General features: G+C 44.6%; 1 protein-coding gene across 2 annotated transcripts in view; it reads left to right on the forward strand.

The window, feature by feature from the left end:
• Nucleotides 1-24,084, forward strand: part of LOC126355260 (uncharacterized) — a 378,424-nt gene that overhangs the window by 24,691 nt on the left and 329,649 nt on the right. For both annotated transcript variants that reach the window (XM_050005547.1, XM_050005548.1), the window contains exon 2: nt 21,992-22,152. In XM_050005547.1, the coding sequence (XP_049861504.1) occupies nt 21,992-22,152 (161 nt within the window). The remainder of the gene's footprint in view (nt 1-21,991; nt 22,153-24,084) is intronic.

Consider the following 24,084-nt stretch of genomic DNA (forward strand, 5'->3'; position numbering starts at 1 on the left):
AAACCCCACAGAAAATCTACATCTACATCGATACTCACTTAAATGAGAATTGCAAAGTGCCGGGCAGCGGGTTAAATTGGTTCAAATGGCTCTGAGCACTATGGGACTCAACTTCTGTGGTCATAAGTCCCTTAGAACTACTTAAACCTAACTAACCTAAGTACATCACAAACATCCATGCCCGAGGCAGGATTCGAACCTGCGACCGTAGCGGTCGCACGGTTCCAGACTGTAGCGCCTAGAACCGTTCGGCCAAACGGGCTTGCGCAGAGGGTTCGTCGAACCATCTTCACAATTCTCTATTATTCCAATCTCGTGCAGTGCGCGGAAAGAACGAACACCTATATCTTTCCGTACGAGCTCTGATTTCCCTTATTTTATCGTAGTGATCGTTCCTCCCTATGTAGGTCGGAGTCAACAAAATATTTTCGCATTCGGAGGAGTAAGTTACTGTTTGGAATTTCGTGAGCATTTCCCTCACAACGAAAAACATTCTTTTTAAATGATGTCCAGCACAAATCGTGTATCATTTCAGTGGCACTCAACTGTACAGCACTGTTCTAAAAGAGGACGGACAAGCGTAGTGCAGGCAGTCTCCTTAGTAGATCTGTTAAATTTTCCAAGTGTCCTGCCAATAAAACGCAGTCTTTCGTTAGCCTCCCCCACAACATTTTCTGTGTGCTCCTTCCAATTTAAGTTGTTCGTAATTGTAATACGTAACTATTTAGTTGAATTTGTGGCTTTTAGATTAGATTGACTTATCGTGTAACCGAAGTTAAACGAGTTCCTTTTAGCACTCATGTAGATGACCTCACACTTTTCGTTATTTAGGGTCAACTGTCAATTTTCGCACCGTTCTGATATTTATTCTAAATCGTTTCGCAATTTGTTTTGATCTTCTGATGACATTATTAGTCGATAAGCGACAGCGTCATCTGCAAACAACGTAAGACGGCTGCTCAGATTGTCTCCCAAGTCGTTTATATAGATTAGAAACAGCAAAAGGCCTGTAACACTACCTTGGGGAACGCCAAAATCACTTCTGTTTTACTCGGTGACTTTCCGTCAATTATTACGAAGTGTGACTTCTCTGACAGGATGTCATAAATCCAGTCACATAACTGAGACGATGTTCCATAAGCGCGCAATTTCACTACAAGTCACTTCTGTGGTACACTGTCGAAAGCCTTCCGGAAATCCATAAATACGGAATCGATGTGAAATCCCTTGTCGATAGCACTCTACACTTCATGCGAGTAAAGAGCTAGTTGTGTTTCACAAGAACGATGTTTTCTAAACCCATGCTGACTGTGTCTCAATTGACCGTTTTCTTGTTCGAACACAATATATGTTCCAAAATCCTGCTGCATATCGAAGTTAATGATGTGGGCCTGTAATTAAGTGTATTAGTGCTACTACCTTTCTTGAATATTGGTGCGACCTGTGAAACTTTCCAGTCTTTGGGCACGGATCTTTCGTCTAGCGAACGGTTGTATATGATTAATATGGAGCTAACGCATCAGCATACTCTGATAGGAACCTAATTGGTAGACAGTCTGGACCAGAAGACTTGCTTTTATTAAGTGATTTAAGTTGCTTCACTACTCCGAGGTCCTGTTGACAGCTGTTCTTGATTCGAATTCTGGGATATTTACTTCGTCGTCTTTTTTGAAGGCATTTCGGAATGCTGTGTTTAGTAACTCTGCTTTGGCAGCACTGTCTTCGACAGTATCTCCATTGCTATCGCGCAGAGAAGGCATTGATCGTTTCTTGCCGCTAACATACTTCACATACGACCAGAATCTCCTTGGATTTTCTGCCAGGTTTCGAGAGAAAGTTTCGTTGCGGGAACAGTTATAAGCATCTCGCATTGACGTCCGCGCTAAATTTCGACCTTGTGGTAAAAATCGTCTATCTTGTGGATTTTGCGTCTGTTTAAATTTGGCATGTTCGTTTCGTTGTTTCTGGAACAGTGTTCCGACCCGTTTTGAGTTCCAAGGATGATCAGCTCCGTCGTTTGTTAATTAATTTGGTATAAATCTCTCAATTGTTGCCGATACTATCTGTTTGAATTCAAGCCACATCTGGTCTACACTTATATTATTAATTTGGAAGGAATGGACATTGCATGTCAGGAAGGCTCAAGTGAATTTTTATCTGCTTTTTTGAATAAGTATACTTTTCGTTTATTTTTGGAGGATTTGCTGGTTACAATATTCAATCTCGCTACGACAACCCTGTGTTCACTAATTCCTGTATCCATTTTGATGCTCATTATTAACTCAGGATTATTTGTTGCTAAGAGGTCAAGTGTGTTTTCACAACCGTTTACTATTCGCGAAGACTTATGAACTAACTGCTCGAAATAATTTTCAGAGAATACGTTTAGCACAATTTCGGATGATGTGTTATCCGTACCTCCGGAATTAAACATGTATTTTCGCCAACATATCGAGGGCAAATTAAAGTCACTACCAACTATAATCGTACGTGTCGCGTACGTGTTTGAAATTAAACTCAAGTTTTTTTTCTACCTTTTAGCAACTGTATCATCTGAATTGGTAGGTCGGTAGAAGAATCAAATTATTTTATTACGGTTTCCAACAATAACTTCTGTCCATACTAACTCTCAGGAACTTCAATTTCGCAACAAGGTAAACCATTTCTGGCAATAACAAACACGCCACCGTCAACCGTGTTTAGCCTATCCTTTTGGAACACCGTTAAGTTCTTCGCCAAAAATTTCGGCTGAGCTTATCTCCAATTTGAGCATCAGTGCTTTCTATTAGCTCTTGGAGCTCTGGTACTTTCCCAACACAGCTACGACAATTTGCAACTCTTATACCGATAGTTGCTGTATCTACGTTCTTCCTGTGTTCGCCATGCACCCTTTGTGACGGAAGCTCTTCTTGTGTTTTCCCGAGACCCTCTAACATAAAAAAAAGAAAGCAAAACAGTCCACGCCAGACGCTACCCGTGTAGCCGCCTCCTGAGCATAGTGGACACCTGACCTATTCAGCGGACATCTGTGGGACATGTTGGAACAGCAGGTAAAGCGCTGACATCAGTGTCCTCGCAAATTGGTGTAACTGCGCCATCAGATCCTCAGCGATTGGCTTAACCTGCACATCCTTCTGGACTCGGTTCCTAAGCGAAGCAAGGTGGTCATCAAGTCCAGAGACGGAATTACACGGTATTAAATGATGATAGGCATGATTTCTCTACGGTGACAAATTTTTTGTTCACTGAGCTTATCAAGTAACGTCTTTCCTTTGGTGTTTCATGTTAAAGCGATTATACCAGTGATGCGCTTAGTGTTAAAGTTATTTGCAACATTTCTCATGTTTACGGTGGATTCCGTATAAATTAGTTCTTCCAATGAAACGTAGCTTAATGACTAAAAAAATGAAGTGAGGCTTTGCCGACAGGAACCTTCCATATGTTGGTGCACCTGGCAATAGCTCTCTTTCGGTGTATGGGAACCTCATCCCATCAGGGCTCAAGTGCTTGGCATAGTGTTCCAGTGTGAGGTTACAATTCGAAACTTGCTGCCAGTGTTCTTTCATGGCTTCAATTCTATTCAATACGTTTTTTGTTTACTTAAAGCACAGACTGATCTTTGGGACGTACCTTCTACGACCTTTCCAGGGTGGGAGCATCTACTTCTTGTAGATGCGGAAAAATCTGTCAGAAGCATGAATCCATATTACGCACTTGCCGAAACAGGTTCCACCATTTCTGGAGGCTAAACAGCGGACCGATAGACAAAAGTTTCTTTTGTTCGTCTTGTTTCTGAGCTGTGGCGCCATTGCAGAAATGACCTTTTCGCCTCATGAGGCACATTGAGCATAATTACAGGGCACTTAGAATAGACCATTGTATTATACATCAGTTTAAAGTATATCCGCTGACCACTCCGTCTACAGGCCACAAGTGTCCAATCGGTACCACCCCACCGCCGTGTCATCCAAGGGAGGATGCGTGGAGTCAGCACACCGCTCTCTCGGTCGTTATGATGGTTTTCTTGACCGAAGCCGCTACTATGCGGTCAAGTAGCTCCTCAATTGGCATCACGAGGCTGAGTGCACCCCGAAAAATGGCAACAGCGCATGGCGGCCTGGATGGTCACCCATCCAAGTGCTGACCTCGCCCGACGGGGCTTGACTTCGGTGATCTCACTGGAACCGGTGTAGCCACTGTGGCAAGGCCGTTGCCTGTTTAAAGTATTCCACAAGAAAAAATTGTTAAGGCTATCGTGGCCACTTGTTGACAAACTGCATATTGCTTTCTGTCTCGGGTTCGTCGGCCGCCGGTCTGTTTAGCCAGCACGAGTATCTGGCATTGTCAAAGCATCAGCCCCTATTGCTGGTGAACTGGAGCAGAGCTCTCGGCCGCAAACTACGCTCCTGGAAATTCAAATAAGAACACCGTGAATTCATTGTCCCAGGAAGGGGAAACTTTATTGACACATTCCTGGGGTCAGATACATCACATGATCACACTGACAGAACCACAGGCACATAGACACAGGCAACAGAGCATGCACAATGTCGGCACTAGTACAGTGTATATCCACCTTTCGCAGCAATGCAGGCTGCTATTCTCCCATGGAGATGATCGTAGAGATGCTGGATGTAGTCCTGTGGAACGGCTTGCCGTGCCATTTCCACCTGGCGCCTCAGTTGGACCAGCGTTCGTGCTGGACGTGCAGACCGCGCGAGACGACGCTTTATCCAGTCCCAAACATGCTCAATGGGGGACAGATCCGGAGATCTTGCTGGCCAGGGTAGTTGACTTACACCTTCTAGAGCACGTTGGGTGGCACGGGATACATGCGGACGTGCATTGTCCTGTTGGAACAGCAAGTTCCCTTACCAGTCTAGGAATGGTAGAACGATGGGTTCGATGACAGTTTGGATGTACCGTGCACTATTCAGTGTCCCCTCGACGATCACCAGAGGTGTACGGCCAGTGTAGGAGATCGCTCCCCACACCATGATGCCGGGTGTTGGCCCTGTGTGCCTCGGTCGTATGCAGTCCTGATTGTGGCGCTCACCTGCACGGCGCCAAACACGCATACGACCATCATTGGCACCAAGGCAGAAGCGACTCTCATCGCTGAAGACGACATGTCTCCATTCGTCACTCCATTCACGCCTGTCGCGACACCTCTGGAGGCGAGCAGCACGATGTTGGGGCGTGAGCGGAAGACGGCCTAACGGTGTGCGGGACCGTGGCCCAGCTTCATGGAGACGGTTGCGAATGGTCCTCGCCAATACCTCAGGAGCAACAGTGTCCCTAATTTGCTGGGAAGTGGCGGTGCGGTCCCCTGCGGCACTGCGTAGGATCCTACGGTCTTGGCGTGCATCCGTGCGTCGCTCAAAGTCCGTCAACTGCACATACGGTTCACGTCCACGCTGTCGAGGCATGCTACCAGTGTTAAAGACTGCGATGGAGCTCCGTATGCCACGGCAAACTGCCTGACACTGACGGCGGCGGTGCACAAATGCTGCGCAGCTAGCGCCATTCGACGGCCAACACCGCGGTTCCTGGTGTGTCCGTTGTGCCGTGCGTGTGATCATTGCTTGTAAAGCCCTCTCGCAGTGTCCGGAGCAAGTATGGTGGGTCTGACACACCGGTGTCAATGTGTTCTTTTTTCCATTTCCAGGAGTGTATATGTACCTGGTGCGCCAAGTTGCGAGGGCTTCTCCGCGGTCATTTCTGGTGCGGTTCTCCTCTAGCTACCTGTGACAGTCATTCGATGCAGCACAGGAAGCCACGAAACCGTTTGCCTTAAGGCTTTCTTCTTTCTTGTTAAAGTTATTCCCGTGTTTTTGTGCTTCTATAGCTTCTCTGAACAATCGAGAGTGATATAGCTCCTCTACAGCCAGAACTTCCGTGACGACGATTTACTACGAGGTCGGTCTCACACAGTGCGTGCCTTGCCACGGCCAATTTCTCCATCTCCTTTGCCGACGTAAGACACTCTTTGATCTTCTTTGTCGGTTTGCAAATCGTCTTTACGCATCTTTGCGCAATATATGGCCGATTCTGTCCATCCCTCTGAGAACGTATGGCAGAAAGGCCGTACCCGACATTTCCTTTTCTGATTTGTCACTTCGCCGAGTATCTGGCTCTGTTATACTTCTAATACAGATTGTGGAGTACCTATTGATCCTCAAAACACTTTCCAGGGCGGCATTTCGTGTTTGAGATGCTGCGGCTCACATAATTGTCCTGCTCGCGTTACGTGTGTATTAATCATGACTCTTTTCTGGCTCGGGTTTTGGTTTGATAGTTTGTGCAGGTATTAGTCCGTGTGTGTCGGTTTTCGATACTCGCTGTGTCCCAGGTTTTCGCCATCCCTTGTGACCACCACATCTAGAAATGCTAGTTTTTGGTCTTTTCTACTTCCATAGTAAATTTTATGTTGGCATGGAGGCTAAGCAAGTGTCTTCACCTTTAGCTCCACACAACGAAAGTATCATTGACATATCTGTACCACATCTTAGGTTTACGAGTCCAGTGCGTTTGCTTCGAAATGTTCCATGAAGAAGTTGGCCATCGCTGGACTAAGGGGACTACCCATGGCGACGCCTTCCAGTTGTTCGTAGAAATTGCCATTCCACGTTAAGTAGCTCATGATGAGACACGCATGAAAGAGCTCTTTGGTGTCTTGCGGGAAAATGGTACCGATATGCACCAGAGAGTCACTGAGTGACACTTTCGTAAACAAAGAAACAATACCATAGCTGATCAGGATTTCGTTTGGTGCTAGTTTTAGTTTCTTCAGCTTCTCAATGAAATGTTCTGGGTCCTTTATGTATGTGTCAGTTCCCCCACGTGCTACTGGAGCAGAGAGGCCAAGTGTTCTGCCAGTTTATACGTCGGTAAGCCAGGAGCGCTAACAATCGGTCTTAGTGGAACGTTGTTCTTATGGATCTTGCGTAATCTGGTGTCTTCCGGCGGACATACAGAGGAACCTGCGAAACACAGAAGCCCTACCGCCTTGGCTCGCAGGTAGCAAGAGGAGAACCGCACCGGAAATGACCGCGTAGAAGCCCTCGGAAGTTGGCGCGCCAGGTACATAAAGTCTGCGGCAGCGAGCTCGACTCCAGTTCAATCACCAGCAGTGGAGGGTGAAGCTTTGACGATGCCAGCTACTGGTGCTGGCGAAACGTTAGTGAAATCATCAGACGAACGTCGCCCGAAGAACCCGAGGCAGAAGCCAAAAGGCATTGTATCTATTTCACAAGACTATATCTCTTTGGGGTAAAATTTTAGCTTGCGCATAGGATCTAAAAGTTCACATTGGCGTCAGTTATATGTTCTCCTTTCATTTGGTTGCCGACAGGTTCTCGTTGGCGCGACTGGCTCACTCTCTCGTTCACTATCCGGCTTGCGCCGAATTGATATCGCAGTATCACAGCAACAGACAGGTGTATTACGTTTCCTCTTTGAAGAGGTACAATTGAGTTCCAAGTGAGCGCCATGGAACTCGTCGAAAGTACAATATAGGGTGTTTGTAAAGTAGTTGTACGAAATTAACCTTTAATTGTGAAAAGGTTAATAACTTACAAAAATGTTTGATACAGCATTGAGTGCATTATACCTTCTAGTTTTATTCCCACGTAACAGAGTCAGTTCCCTCTGTTCCCACTAGGTGGCATGCACGAGTGAGTTATTCCAACAGTCACCATGGAGTCGTGTAACGCTGCAGAGTGTGCGCAGTGTTGTTTACGGTTTCATGAATCCAAATCCTTAGTTCCGCTACAATCCAAGAGTAAATACCACACGCCACCATCCCAAAGACAAACTTCTGTTAATTGATATAATCGTTTCACCGAAACTGGGTGTGTATCACATAGGACGCTGGGTCAGGGTCGGCCAGCAATCTCTGACGCAGCAGTTTAACGTGCGCTGACCGGCAGGGCGACGAGCCGTAACAGCGGGTAATATAAGCAGAAAAGAAATTATTCAGATAGTGAAGGGAGACGAAAATTTAATAGTAATGGGTGACTGGAATTCGAGTGTAGGAAAAGGGAGAGAAGGAAACATAGTAGGTGAATATGGATTGGGGCTAAGAAATGAAAGAGGAAGCCGCCTAGTAGAATTTTGCACAGAGCACAACTTAATCATAGCTAACACTTGGTTTAAGAATCATGAAAGAAGGTTGTATACGTGGAAGACCCCTGGAGATACTAAAAGGTATCAGATAGATTATATAATGGTAAGACAGAGATTTAGGAACCAGGTTTTAAGTTGTAAGACATTTCCAGGTGCAGATGTGGACTCTGACCACAATCTATTGGTTATGACCTGCAGATTAAAACTGAAGAAACTGCAAAAATGTGGGAAATTAAGGAGATGGGACCTGGATAAACTGAAAGAATCAGAGGTTGTAGAGAGTTTCAGAGAGAGCATAAGGGAACAGTTGACAGGAATAGGGGAAAGAAATACAGTAGAAGAAGAATGGGTAGCTCTGAGGGATGTAGTAGTGAAGGCAGCAGAGGATAAAGTAGGTACAAAGACGAGGGCTGCTAGAAATCCTTGGGTAACAGAAGAAATATTGAATTTAATTGATGAAAGGAGAAAATATAAAAATGCAGTAAAAGAAGCAGGCAAAAAGGAATACAGACGTCTCAAAAATGAGATCGAAAGGAAGTGCAAAATGGCTAAACAGGGATGGCTAGAGGACAAATGTAAGGATGTAGAAGCTTATCTCACTAGGGGTAAGATAGATACTGCCTACAGGAAAATTAAAGAGACCTTTGGAGAGAAGAGAACCTCGTGTATGAATATCAAGAGCTCAGATGGCAGCCCAGTTCTAAGCAAAGAAGGGAAGGCAGAAAGGTGGAAGGAGTATACAGAAGGTTTATACAAGGGCGATGTACTTGAGGACAATATTATGGAAATAGAAGAGGATGTAGATGAAGACGAAATGGAAGATACGATACTGCGTGAAGAGTTTGACAGAGCACTGAAAGACCTGAGTCGAAACAAGGCCCCCGGAGTAGACAACATTCCATTAGAACTACTGACAGCCTTGGGAGAGCCAGTCATGACAAAACTCTACCAGCTGGTGAGCAAGATGTATGAGACAGGCGAAATACCCTCAGACTTCAAGAAGAATATAATAATTCCAATCCCAAAGAAAGCAGGTGCTGACAGATGTGAAAATTACCGAACTATCAGTTTAATAAGCCACGGCTGCAAAATACTAACGCGAATTCTTTACAGACGAATGGAAAAACTGGTAGATGCAGACCTCGGGGAGGATCAGTTTGGATTCCGTCGAAATGTTGGAACACGTGAGGCAATACTGACCTTACGACTTATCTTAGAAGAAATATTAAGAAAAGGCAAACCTACGTTTCTAGCATTTGTAGACTTAGAGAAAGCTTTTGACAATGTTGACTGGAATACTCTTTTTCAAATTCTAAAGGTAGCAGGGGTAAAATACAGGGAGCGAAAGGCTATTTACAATTTGTACAGAAACCAGATGGCAGTAATAAGAGTCGAGGGGCATGAAAGGGAAGCAGTGGTTGGGAAAGGAGTGAGACAGGGTTGTAGCCTCTCCCCGATGTTATTCAATCTGTATATTGAGCAAGCAGTAAAGGAAACGAAAGAAAAATTTGGAGTAGGTATTAAAATTCATGGAGACGAAGTAAAAACTTTGAGGTTCGCCGATGACATTGTAATTCTGTCAGAGACGGCAAAGGACTTGGAAGAGCAGTTGAACGGAATGGACAGTGTCTTGAAAGGAGGATATAAGATGAACATTAACAAAAGCAAAACGAGGATAATGGAATGTAGTCAAATTAAATCGGGTGATGCTGAGGGAATTAGATTAGGAAATGAGACACTTAAAGTAGTAAAGGAGCTTTGCTATTTAGGAAGTAAAATAACTGATGATGGTCGAAGTAGAGAGGATATAAAATGTAGACTGGCAATGGCAAGGAAAGCGTTTCTGAAGAAGAGAAATTTGTTAACATCGAATATAGATTTATGTATCAGGAAGTCGTTTCTGAAAGTATTTGTTTGGAGCGTAGCCATGTATGGAAGTGAAACATGGACGATAACTAGTTTGGACAAGAAGAGAATAGAAGCTTTCGAAATGTGGTGCTACAGAAGAATACTGAAGATAAGGTGGATAGATCACGTAACTAATGAGGAGGTATTGAATAGGATTGGGGAGAAGAGAAGTTTGTGGCACAACTTGACTAGAAGAAGGGATCGGTTGGTAGGACATGTTTTGTGGCATCAAGGGATCACAAATTTAGCATTGGAGGGCAGCGTGGAGGGTAAAAATCGTAGAGGGAGACCGAGAGATGAGTACACTAAGCAGATTCAGAAGGATGTAGGTTGCAGTAGTACTGGGAGATGAAGCAGCTTGCACAGGATAGAGTAGCATGGAGAGCTGCATCAAACCAGTCTCAGGACTGAAGACAACAACAACAACAACAACCATACATCAAGACTTACGTCATAAGATTTGGCAGGAGACTGATTACAAAGGGGACATGTGTTGCCTTACAAAAGGTAGCCACATTTGTAAATTAAACTTCAAGATATACTGTATTCAATGCTGCATCAAACATTTCTGTACATTATTTGCCTTTTTCACAATTAAAGGTTAGTTTTGTATTACTAATTTATAAACATCCTCTATTGCATATCCTATATCATAAATGACGTGCAAATATCACATTACACAACTAGTCTCCAAGGTCGCCTTATCTTGCCTTGTGAGAGTTTTATTGGTTATTTTGTCCTTCCGCTTGCAAAAACTTTGGGGGACCTGTGACACCGTGTGGCGGCGAAGATATTAAGTCTGTGGCTTCTCTGACACGATATGTCACTTCTTTGATCACTCTCTTTGGCTTTGCATGCTGTCTTTGTTCGCTCGAGCCATATTCGACATCCATTTCTGTATTCTCTCTGTTCAGTGCCGAAGTAAATCTTACTTACTACTCTAAAAGTGTGTTATTACGGTGGTACGCCACGTAATACCCACATGTTTGAAGGACTCCATATAATTTGTTATGTAAGGCCTGAGAGAATATTAAGAGGAAACTCTTATCTTTAGATGTGTGATACCTTGCCCAGTACATTAGTTGGCAAGAGCAGTGTACACCTACTTACACATCACATAAAGAAATGAGACAATATTCATTAATACGACTTTCACCTGAGTTGATAACAATATCGCGACTGGCAGGTCTGTCGAAAGATCTTTCTGTCACCCTGACCTCATAGAGTTCATCAGTTCATTTATCGAATCGTACCAATAAATTTAACTGACCACTGCTTACCGTCAACTGCAGAAATGTCCAGCAAAATCTTCTCTCTCAGTAGCAGTGGATCTTGAGGTGAATGTAAATGTCTGTAGCAAGTATCACAAATGCATATACACGGCTGTCCATTACAGCTGAAATACAGTAAAGAATAGCTAATAAGTAAATTTCACTTATTGTGTCTGCAAAGTATAGGTGGACGAATAAACGATTTGGGAGTATACAGAGGGGCATTTAGATCGAAATGCAGCCCCTCAGGCAACAACAATGGTCTTGACCCGACTTGGCATCGAGTCGAACTGAGCTTGGAGACAGATTCCATGTCGCTTCAACTCTGTACCAGAGATCATTATTTATAGCTGGCGAATGGTGGCGTGCTACTATCTCGGATAACCATGGCCAGATGTTTACAACTAGTGAAATATTTGGAGAAAGTACTGGTAAAGGCAAAAAGGGAACACACTCGCATCGAATAGGTCAGGACAGCACAGGCAACATGCGGACTTTTCTAATTTTCTTGAAAAGTAACGGCATGGAGACCTTCAAGACAGAACATACCCACCAACACTAACATATCAGAAATTTAATGTCTGTTTCTCGAATTACCGACTTCGAGAACTTGAGGTTGTAGTGTTGTGTACCTCAAGGAACTGCATACCATCAATCCATATTCTGGGCCCGTATGATGATAAAGAATGCAGTCTGGCAACGTCCTTTCAGCTCTGTGACTCCGCACACGGATACGTCCATCGTGATGCTGTACATGGAACCGGTGATGCAATTCCTGTGTTCAGTATTCAATGCAACAACTTTACTCCATCTTACTGGGAGGGCCTGTATACCCACATGGTACCACTCTGGCTGCTCCGTTGGAACCAACATCTTGCTGCTCCAGTAACCTACCCATCATCCACGTGCTGCCTCCTGTGGAGTGCATTCTTCTTTGGGCCGACAGATGCTCTACATGGTCATCTGTTAGGCAACGAGGTACGCAGGGGGCACACACTTATGAGTACCGCAATTTGTGGACGACTAGGTCAGCACCCGCAACAGAGACATCGAGCTGGTTGTGATCCATCAATCACCTGGAATGAGAGTGTCCACACAATCCAGCATTGCAAGAGCCACAGCTGCAGCCAGCTGACCGGCTTGAGATCAGACTGGTTTGTGCGACATTGTTGCGATGATGATAGACACCTTGACCAACGTCTCGTGGTGCTTTATTCACTACCAGATCTCCATAGACATTCTGCAAACGCATATGAATATCTGCGATGTTCTGGTTTTTCGGAAAAATAAATTAATGATATTCTCTACTCGGAACGCATCTCCATTATGGACGCCATCTTGAAATCAGCATGTAGTACAGCTAACAATCAGAACTTCATGAAATTATAGGGGCTGAGAGGGGAACATGTCCCACAGCAAGTTCCGCATTTTTTCAACGTAAACTGGCCGAGAAAAAAATGAGTCGCTTCAATTACTGAACACCTCTCGTAAATGATGTTAACTCTATGCACTTCGTTTGGCTTTGCTGAAATGCTTGTAGCATATATTGTCTCTTTTTTTTTTAGTCATCAGTCATCTGACTGGTTTGATGCGGTCCACCAGAAATTCCTCTCCTGTGGCAACCTCTACAAAATGGCTCAAATGGCTCTGAGCACTATGCGACTTAACTTGTGAGGTCATCGGTCGCCTAGAACTTAGAACTAATTAAACCAAACGAACCTAAGGACATCACACACATCCATGCCCGAGGGAGGATTCGAACCTGCGACCGCAGCGGTCGCTCGGCTCCAAACAGCAGCGCCTAGAACCGCACGGCCACTCCCGCCGGCCAAGCTCTACATCTCGAAGCAATATTTGCAACTTACGTCCTCAGTTATTTGATGGATGCATCCCTCTACATTATTCATCCTCTGCAGTTCCCTCTAGTACTATCGAAGTTATTCCTACCATTCTGTCCCTTATTCTTTACAGTGTTTCCCATATATTCCTTTCCTCGCCGATTCTCCCCTTTCCTTTCCTTATCAGTTCACTTAATTTTCAACGATTTTCTGCAACAACACATCTCAAATGCTTCGATTCTCTTCTGTTCCGGTTTTCCTACAGTCCATATTTCACTGTCACACAACACTCTGCTCCAGAATTTTTTTCCCCAGATGAAGGCCTTTGTTTGAAGCTCGTAGACATTCCTTGGCCAGGAGAGCTCTATTTTCTAGTGACAGTCTGATTTTTATGCCCTCCTTGCTTCGTCCGTCACGGATTATTTTGATGCCTAGGTAGCAGAGTTCCATAACTTCATCTACTTAATGATAACCATTTCTGATATTCAGTTTCTCGCTGTTCTCATTTCGCCTGCCTCTCATTTACTTTCTTCTTTTTCCGATTTAGTCTCAATTCATATTCTGTATTTATCAGATTTTGCACTCCATTCAGCAGATCCTGTAATTCTTCTTCACTTTCAATGAGAATAGCATTGTCATCAGCGAATCTTATCCTATCACTTTGAATTTCTCTTCAACATATTTTTCTTTAATTTTTGTCATTGTATCTTCGATGTATAGGTTGGACACTACATCCCTGTCTTACAGCCTTTTTAATCCGAACACTTAGTTCTTGGTCTTCAACTCTTATTGTTCCCCCTTGGCTCATGTACGCGTTGTATATTGTCCATCTTTCTCTTTGACTATGGATCTCAAAGAAAGAAAGAGGATAAAATCCCTTGCTGACTAAGAAGTACGAAGTTCCATTATGCCATTAAGCCTTTCAGTGCCATGCGATGGCCAGTTTATCGTCACTAGCTTCCTCAATCCATATGACATAGCATGGATGCTCAGAATTTAAAACAGAATACTGATGGGACAAGATAGCGCAGACAATAAAAGAAAACCACCCCTCATCCGCTTTCGGGGCTAGCTCTAGTAATAAATAATCGTTCAGTCGCAAGGGTTCGAGTTGTTTATCTCCTGGCAGAACGCGGCTTGCATCAGCCTCAGAGTCGAGCTAAACCGCAGACATGACGCTATAGATGCCAGCAGGGCACTATTTCTCACTAAATAATTCTCTCGTGAAGTGATGTGATGTGTTCGCTTGCCGTGTGATGGCTCTTTTACAGTTGGTACAGGACTTGCATTGATGGAGCGTTGGTAGAAGAAATATGGCGGACAACAGCTTTGGCACAGCTCGAGAGCTAATTCTAGAATGAATATTTAAGCTCAGGTCTACATCTACCTAAATAGTCCACAAGTCCTTTGTAAAGCGGATGTTGGCGGGCCTCATCATGTATCACTCAATCTGCGGCACAGAACTACACGGCAGTGTCATCAAAATATCTAGGATAACTATATTATTTTGCTTGTAACATTTGTGAATGTTCTCCACACTTGTCTTAAGATTTTTTTTTCACGCATAAGAAGAGTAGCTCTTCCTCACAAAATAAACTGAATTTACAGCCATTTTCACGAAGTGTCATGGTTCTACGATGAGAATGTTTAGCTAGCACAAGTCGCTATTTCTAGCATACCAAAAACTTCCCCAACACGCGAGTTTTTAAACAATCGAACTACTGTGTGTAAAACAGCGATAAACTGTTTTCGTTCCGTTATTTTTTCCGGCTGTAAGTGAAAAAATTAAGAAAGGTTTGAAATTATGTTTAAAATTTGTTATATGTCGCTAAGTTGTCTCATTATCACATTCTGGATGAATGTAGTCCGGGTATTTTGCCCTCCATAACAAGAAAAGCTAGTTTTTTTTCCGCATCTCTCTGATTATGACACTGTGTTTCCTTAACAGTGTGTCGTGAAAACAAGTAATTTTGCATTTAATCTCAGTGGTCTGTATAGATACCAACCACAAAATGTGTTGCGAATAGAATTAGTAGAAAAGAAGTATTAGATTGAAACGTCAACGTTGATACTGAAGTTTAACTGCTCATATTGTCAAAAATATACTAAGCGAGCAACTTTTTTCCATTCACTGGTTTTCGGCGGGCGTCAGTCAGAAATTTTTCGAATAGGTTTGAAGTCATGTGTGAGGTTATCTGGAGGTCGCTAAGTGTTCTCATTCTCCAATACTAGATAAATATAGTGTCGGTAACGTGCTAGCTGTGAGTTATGCTGCCTCAACATATACAACTGCCAATTTTAATACTTGACGTACTGTGCTAAAACTTTAATGCAGGATTGTAACTCTTAATGAGGAGATTATGAAAGCGTTTCAATTTTTAAATTAGGCCAATAATTAAATGAAATACTGAAAATAATTTTCTTGTTGCCCTTGAAGCCTTTAGATAGGCAACTTGAAACTGGGATTACGTCTTCTGCGTGCAATGTTATTAATGTTAAATTGAGCGGAAGTTTTCTAAATGTTTGCGAATCGTCTAACCGAACCAACACTTGTGTACCAGCCCGGTATTAACCTAGTGGAATGTGGGAAAACGCCTAGAAACCATGCCCAAACTGGCCGTCACGTATTAATTTGCTAATTAGCCACAGTGATTCGATGGGGCGTCGGCGCACCTCCGTGTTCAGAAAGTGCGGCTTTAACACACTCACAGGTATCCGGGCCGCTGAATACAGCTGGATATTTTCATAGGACACCTCTTGCAAACATCACGTGGTGCGCGCATGTGTGTGTGGGGGGGGGGGGGGGGGGGGCGTCTGGAGTGGGGGAGCAACCAACTACTATTATTTTTGTCATGCGACGAGATATGCGCTATCAGAGGGGAGAGCAGCATAGTAAGACCAAAGAGCCCTGTCTGCATGCACAACACGAGTAGTGAAGTCCTAGCGGCAAACGTGAGTCCTTTCACTTTCACTATGGTAAGTGGACCAATATACAGAGGGGTCCAGGAAAATGTAGACACTTCTTGATAGTAAATATTAACGGAACAAAATGACATACCATTACGGTTCTTGCACAGGGGGGGGGGGGGGGGGAAGGTTATGTTATGTTATGTGATGTGTTGAAAGTGACCCCCATCAACAGCCAAAAATCGTCGATCCCAATGAACTGTCGACCGAACTACAACTCTCAGTGTAAGCGGGTGACAGGTTCAAAGGACGCCTCGATGGTTTCTTGAAGCTCGCTCATTGTAGATGGCTTCTGTTGCTAAACTTCATTTTCCAAGGTCCCCCATAGGTAGAACAGGTGTAAAATCTGGAGACTGTGGTGGGTACTCAACAGGTTCTCTTCGACCTGTCCATCGTTCCGGTAGATGTTCATCCAAGTAAGCTCTGATATCTCTGTGGCAGTGAGGCGGAATTCCATCTTGTAGGCGAAATCTGCCTTTTCCAAACACCTCTCGGATGACAGGTAAAATCGATGTTTGCAGCATATGAAGATACACCTCACCAGTTAGGGCCAATCAGATCTCGCGATGACACCGCACCACACATTAACACCCGGTATATTAACATGTTTGTCAAAGTGAACTTGTCAGCCCAGATAACCATTCCTGCGAAACGTTCATCCTCGCGAAGCATTCGCAGTACATCCTTTGATTCGGGTGAAATGATAAAGAAATAAAGACCCTAAGCTGTCGATAGGCGTTGATATACATCAACGGGCACAATTGAAAATGTGTACCGCGAGTGGGAGTCGAACCCGGGATCTCCTGCTTACATGGCAGACGCTCTATCCGTCTGAGCTATCGATGGTACAGAGGAGAGTGCCACTGCAGGGACTTATCCCTTGCACGCTCCCCGTGAGACCCACATTCCCAACTTAACGTCCACACACTACATTCGTAGTGCCCCTGCCCATTACACTCATTACTAGCGGCAGACATCTTACCGAGTCCCGTAAGAGTTCAGCCAATTCGTGAGCATCCATCACAGAAGAAGAAGGTCAATTGCCGTCGTACGTTGATCGGCTTATCCCGCTTTCGCGTCCACATAGTAAAACGTTACAACACAGCAGCGTTGGAAGCTTGACTTGTTGGCGTTTATGGTCATCCAGACCTTTCCTTTGGCACATTCTGAACAGTACCGTCGGCTTCAAATGTATCCAAAATACGATAAATTGTACGTGTTAGTGGCTGAATTCTCTATACAATACGCCATTACCGTTGTATCTTCATGTTTTCGTACTTCCAGTACCATATTAACTCGGACTTGCGTTGCTCAAACGACACTCTTACTTTATTCATTGCTGCACTATCGTCTGCTGGAGAACGTGCTCCAAGATCCGTTGAGAAAACAATGGACTACGCTACCTCGCAATATTGCAGCGATATGTCATTTTGTTCTAAGGATTTTAGTTACCAACGAATGTACGTCTTTCTGGAGCCGTCTGTGGTCCAAGCTGTAGCGTCGGGAGAAGTGGCATCCTAACAAGCTGTTGCGATTTCTCCTGACGCTGGTGGTAGTCAGATACCTATGGCGTAAGAAGTATCGGTTCGTTTTTATGTCATTAAGTTTCACACTATGCTCCTTTCTAAAATGTTTCCTAAATCGACATGACCACAATTGAATTGAATGACAATGCTCCTATTATTCGTACCTGTTTAAGACGATGGCAGCGACGCTAGATTACATGTACATTGTGAGACCTGAGTTTCTCCTGGCGTATACAACTTTCAAATAACTTCCGGGAGTTCAGATAGGTAACACTTTCAGCGACCGCCGATATTTCGGCGGGAGAACACCCCGCCATTTTCAAAGCCAACTGCAACTGACAGGCGAGGTACATGCAAATTTAAATCCTCGGTTCACGGACTGATGCATGCTAAAATGGTTCAAATGGCTCTGAGCACTATGCGACTTAACATCTGAGGTCATCAGTCCCCTAGAACTTAGAACTACTTAAACCTAACTAACCTAAGGACATCACACACATCCATGCCCGAGGCAGGATTCGAACCTGCGACCGTAGCGGTCACGCAGTTCGAGACTAAAGCGCCTAGAACTGCACGGCCACACCGGCCGGCGACTGATGCAGGAAAGATAACATACACACTCAACACTAGTGCCACCAAAGATGACCAAAGTCAGAGCTATCGATAGTCGTATTTTACGGAAATACGATGAGAAATGTGTTTTCCGACCTCCGTCTAAAATTAGAGTGCTTTTGAGTTCTGTTAAGGATGATCCTGGTCTGCGTAAGTCGGGTGTATATCGCATTCCTCGTAGCTGCGGCATGGCATATATTGGTCAAAGTACCAGGACCGTGGAGTACTGATGTACTGACAAGGGAATTTCCCCATCGCACCCCCCTCAGATTTAGTTATAAGTTGGCACAGTAGATAGGCCTTGAGAAACTGAACACAGACCAATCGAGAAACCAGGAAGAAGTTGTGTGGAACTATGAAAAAAATAAGCAAAATATACAGATTGAGTAGACCATGCGAAAGATAAGCAACATAAAGGATACTGTGAGCTCAGGAGCGCCATGGTCCCGTGGTTGCCGGCACGGTAGCTCAGCGTGTTCGGTCAGAGGGTTAGCTACCCTCTGTAACAAAGAAACTGAGTGAATGGATCGACGACGAACCTAAATGGGTGTAATCGGACGTCCGCCTCGAACAAATTCAACGAACAGATCGAACAAAATGAGATTAAAATAAATAAATAAATAAATAAAAGTGGTTAGCGTGAGCAGCTGCGGAACGCGAGGTCCTTGGTTCAAGTCTTCCCTCGAGTGGAAAGTTTACTTTCTTTATTTTCGCAAAGTTATGATCTGTCTGTTCGTTCATTGACGTCTCTGTTCACTGTAATAAGTTTAGTGTCTGTGTTTTGCGACTGCACCGCAAAACCGTGCGATTAGTAGACGAAAGGACGTGCCTCTCCAATGGGAACCGAAAACATTTGATCGCAAGGTCATAGGTCAACCGATTCCTCCACAGGCATGTACTTCACATGACAGGAATATGTTGTCGACTCAGCTAACTTGTACACTTGGCGAATGGGTAAAAAGATTCTTCTACCTTGCCCGATTTAAGTTTTCTTGTGGATGTGATAATCACTCTCAAAAACAGTTTGTCACACAAACTACAACAAATGAATGCAACAGTTTGACAGTCGAACAGTTTTCCCTGTGCTCTGTCAAAACATATGTTTTTACCTCGCATCGGACGGACGGACAGATAATAATTGTCTGAAAATAATAAATTAAACTTTTCACTCGAGAGAAGACTTGAACCAAGGACCTCTCGTTCCGCAGCTGCTCACGCTAACAACGCTGAGCTCGCACTGTTCTTGATGCTGCATATCTAGCGCATGGACTACTCAGTTTGTATATTTTGCTTATTTTTTTTTCATAGTTCCACACAACTTCTTCCTGTTTTCTCGATAGATCTGTCTTCAGTTTTTCAAGGCCTATCCACTGTGCCAACTTATAACTAAATCTGGGGGGGGGGGGCGATGGGGAGGTTCCCTTGTGAGCATAAACGGCACACACGATTACAGCAGCCAAATAGATCTGCTATTGCTGAACATTGCTTGGATACTGGTCAACCCATGTTATATAATAACACGGAGATATTGACATGCACGTCCAGCTATTGAGACAGTGTTATTAAGGAGGCAGTTGAGATTAAATTAGCGAGCAACCTCGTTAATAGGGACGGAAGTTTTTGTTTAAACTTTTTCTTGCAATCCGGGTCTCTCCCTTGTCAAAAGGGACAGAGTCAATGTTACCTCACCTGCGGGTTCGTAGTCTCACTATCGATAGCTCTGACTTTGGTCATCTTTGGTGGCACCAGTGTTCAGTGTGTGTTATCTTTCTTGCCTCAATCCGAGAACCGAGTGAGCCGTGGCGGCTCATATCGATAGTGCCACTCTGGTGGTTTATCTTTCCTGCCACGGTCAGGGCAGTCAGCAGCGCCCTCTGGGGCCTACGCGAGGAGTTGACGCAGCGAGTTTGGGACCGGAGCTATCGCATAGAGATATACAAGTTGGCTCTTAACGGAAGGCGCCGTAGCAAGCAGCGGGAAGCGGACGTCCTGCAGTTTGCATGAAGGAGTAACGATTTTTGCATTGGATGTCCCAGTGGTGCCCGAAAGTTGCGGTGACTGCTTTCGGAGAATGGAATTGGTAAGAGCTTTTCTGTACGATGTTGCTGCCTGCCCTTATAAAATGGTGAAAATCAGGCGCTTGTATTGACTATACGGGAACTGGTGATGTAAAATTACATTTGTGACTGAGTCTCACTTGTACTGTGACAATTTAGAGGCGAAAACTGTGGTGGTTTCATTAGGTCTGGTGCTTTGTTGTGCAACTATGGAAGTCAGTTGTTTGGGGTAACTGAGGGAGCACCATTATGTTGGTGTAAGTGATACGCTCTCTATGGCTTTGCGAATCGATATCGTGGGGGAGTACACGTATGAGTAATTTGCTATTGTAATGATGGTTATGTTGTAAAGATTGTTCTCTCGTGTGTTAAATCACGCGCTGATTTGTAGCCAATCTAAGCAAAATTTACCATTGCTACTTGCTTATGTGCTACTGTCCTTATGTTTGGCGTTGTTTGTCTTTTGATTGTGGGTGTGCTCATGTTTAGAAGAAAAAGTTATGGCTACTATTCATAAGGGTTGCTTAGTAAGGAAATTGCTTAAGCTTTTATCATATGCAGGTTTGCCTATCACATTGGCTTTCTATGCACTAACTGAATGAAAGTGTATGGTGGCTCAAGATTGTAGGTTGACTAGTATTTGAACTGGTGTTGAGGTTAAGGGCGAGATCAGCATCCCGCGAACACGCACGCTGCGCGTGGTTAAATGTTCCGCTATTGGGGAGCCGGCTCTCTGTTCTTGGATTTTGTAAGGATACGTGATGAGTGCATCGCTGTAGTGTTTCACGTGCTAAATTGCGGGGTGTCGGTGCCGTCCTAGGGCTAGACTTGTGATGTATGTTATGTCGAAAGGGAATTAACTGTACCAAACGCAAGAGAGCTTTTAGTTTGTTTTAGGTCTGTACATGGAATGATGTTGATATTTTGTCGATTGCGGCAATAACTTCCTGTGTGGGGAGATCCTCTGAGGGACTTGTATTGCACTGTTGCAGTGCAGTCCAACTGAAACGTGCTGCTTAAAACTTAGAAATGCAGCTCTCTGATGTTATATGTTACTGTTTAATCTTAAATGTCTTTGATGTAATACGGTTGTTGTGGATTATGTAATTAATTTTGATCGCTGGTTCCTTAAAGGAAGTAATCGTTTTAAAAATGATTGTAACTCATCATTTAAATTTTCTAGTCTTGCTTTCTTAAAAGGCTTTCAGTTAAATGATTGCTATTTGCCTGTTTAAATGTTTGAGTGACTTAAAAGAAAAGAATATTATTTATTAATTTGTACTGATTGTTCCTTTTGGGTAATACCTGACTTTTGTGTTCAATAAATGAGTGTCTACTCCATGGTGATGCACTGTTCTATCGCTAGCCTACCCCTTCCACTCCACAGCCTATTGAGCTGCTTTATGTCGAAATTGTGTTCAGAACACGCCTCTGACCTGACAGTTTCTAAATTTGCGTGTACGCCGCCTGTCCGTTGCAGTTTGTCTTGAAAATGACGGGGTGTTCTCCTGCCGAAATATCGGCGGTCGCTGAAAGTATTACCTGGCTGAATTTTCGGAAGTTATTTGAATGTAGATGTACACTGCTATCTCACACGGCAGCTGAGCGTAATCAGTGGCTCGCTGCGATTGATGCAGGCATTCGATGTACGACGCTACTATGTGCTGGCGGTGGCGGCTGCGCAGGTTTCGTGGTGACGCGGGCCAATATCCGCATCTGGATCCACGACCGCGACATGGGCCGGCTGCAGCAGATGCTGTGGGAGGGCCACGGCGACAAGCTGCGGGTCGAGACCAGCAACAACCCGCGCGTGCGCCGGCTGCTCGTCGGCGTGCCCTACATCATGGTGAGTACCACCTCCGTCCATAAGCTGCTCGCGACAGTGAGCTACGGTGGGTGTTCAGGGAACTAAAGAGCGCCGGGGCGGCCATGTGTGACACAGACTGCACAAACAACGTTTCGCACCGCCCTTATCAATCGCATACACTGTGTATTCCTTAGACCGGTAACACTCTTCTAACCAAGATACACTACTGGCCATTAAAATTGGTACACCAAGAAGAAATGCAGACGATAAATGGGTATTCATTGTACATATGTATTATACTAGAACTGACATGTGATTACATTTTCACCCAATTTGGGTACAAAGATGCTGAGAAATCAGTACCTAGACCAACCGCCTCTGGCCGTAATAACGGCCTTGATACGCCTGGGCATTGAGTCAAATAGACCTTGGTTGGCGTGCACAGGTACAGCTGCCCATACAGCTTCAACACGATACCACAGTTCATCAAGAGTAGTGACTGGCGTATTGTGACGAGCCAGTTGCTCGGCCACCATTGACCAGACGTTTGCAATTGGTGAGAGATGTGGAGAATGTGCTGGCAGGGCAGCAGTAGAACATTTTCTGTATGCAGAAAGGCCCGTGCAGGACCTGCAACATGCGGTCGTGCATTATCCTGCTGAAATGTAGGATTTCGCAGGGATCGAATGAAGGGTAGAGCCACGGGTGGTAACAAATCGGAAATGTAACGCCCACTGTTCAAAGTGCCGTCAGTGCCAACAAGAGGTGACCGAGACGTGTAACCAATGGCACCCCGTCCCATCACGCCGGATGATACGCCAGTATGGCGGCGATGACAAATACACGCTTCCAATGTGCGTTCACCGCGATGTCGCCAAGCACGGATGCGACCATCATGATGCTGTAAACAGAGCCTGGATTCATCAAAAAAATGATGTTTTGCCATTCGTGCACCGAGGTTCGTCGTTGAGTACACCATCGTAGGCGCTCCTGTCTGTGATGCAACGTCAAGGGTAACCGCAGCCATGGTCTCCGAGCTGGTAGTCCATGCTCGTGCAAACGTCGTCGAACTGTTCGTGCAGATCGTCGTTGTATTGCAAACGTCCTCATCTGTTGACTCAGGGATCGAGACGTGGCTGCACGATCCGTTACAGCAATGCGGATAAGATGCCTTTCATCTCGACTGCTAGCGATAAGAGGTCGATGCGTTCCAGCATAGTGTTCGGTATTACCCTCCTGAACCCACCGATTCCATATTCTGCTAACAGTCATTGGATCTCGACCAACGCGAGCAGCAGTGTCGCGATACGACAAACCAAAATCGCGATAGGCTACAATCCGACCTTTATCAAAGTCGGAAACGTGATGGTACGCATTTCTCCTCCTTACACGAGGCATCAAAACAACGTTTCACCAGGCAACGCCGGTCAGCTCCCATTTGTGTATGAGAAATCGGTTGGAAACTTTCCTCATGTCAGCACGTTGTAGGTGTCGCCACGGGCGCCAACCTCGTGTGAATGCTCTGAAAAGCTAATCGTTTGCATATCGCAGCATCTTCTTGGTGTAGCAATTTTAATGGCCAGTAGTGTAAATGTAAAACTATATTCTCACTACTTCCCAGTACAGTGTGACGTCTCTGCAATCATATGCGCGACAATGCGTGTTATGTACACTGTTCAACTAAATTGTCTCGCAGGGCTATTTCATAGTAGTTCAAAAGAAGTCTCGTGTTCTACAGGTCAAAGCATCGGGCGTCAGATACCTTAAACGGACAGGTAGCTTACATGATTATAAGACACATAGATATGTTGAAGCTGCACTTATCACTGAGAACATTGTAACCACCGAGCTACTATCGATATAAACCTGTCCAGGCGATAGCAGCTCACCTGGCGATGAATGACTGCCGATCAGACACACAGACAGTGCATGTAGTATCACTGAGCGGCATGTCCTTGTGCAGAATGGGGA

This window comes from Schistocerca gregaria, chromosome 3 (assembly GCF_023897955.1).
Source record: "Schistocerca gregaria isolate iqSchGreg1 chromosome 3, iqSchGreg1.2, whole genome shotgun sequence".
NCBI lineage: Eukaryota > Metazoa > Arthropoda > Insecta > Orthoptera > Acrididae > Schistocerca > Schistocerca gregaria.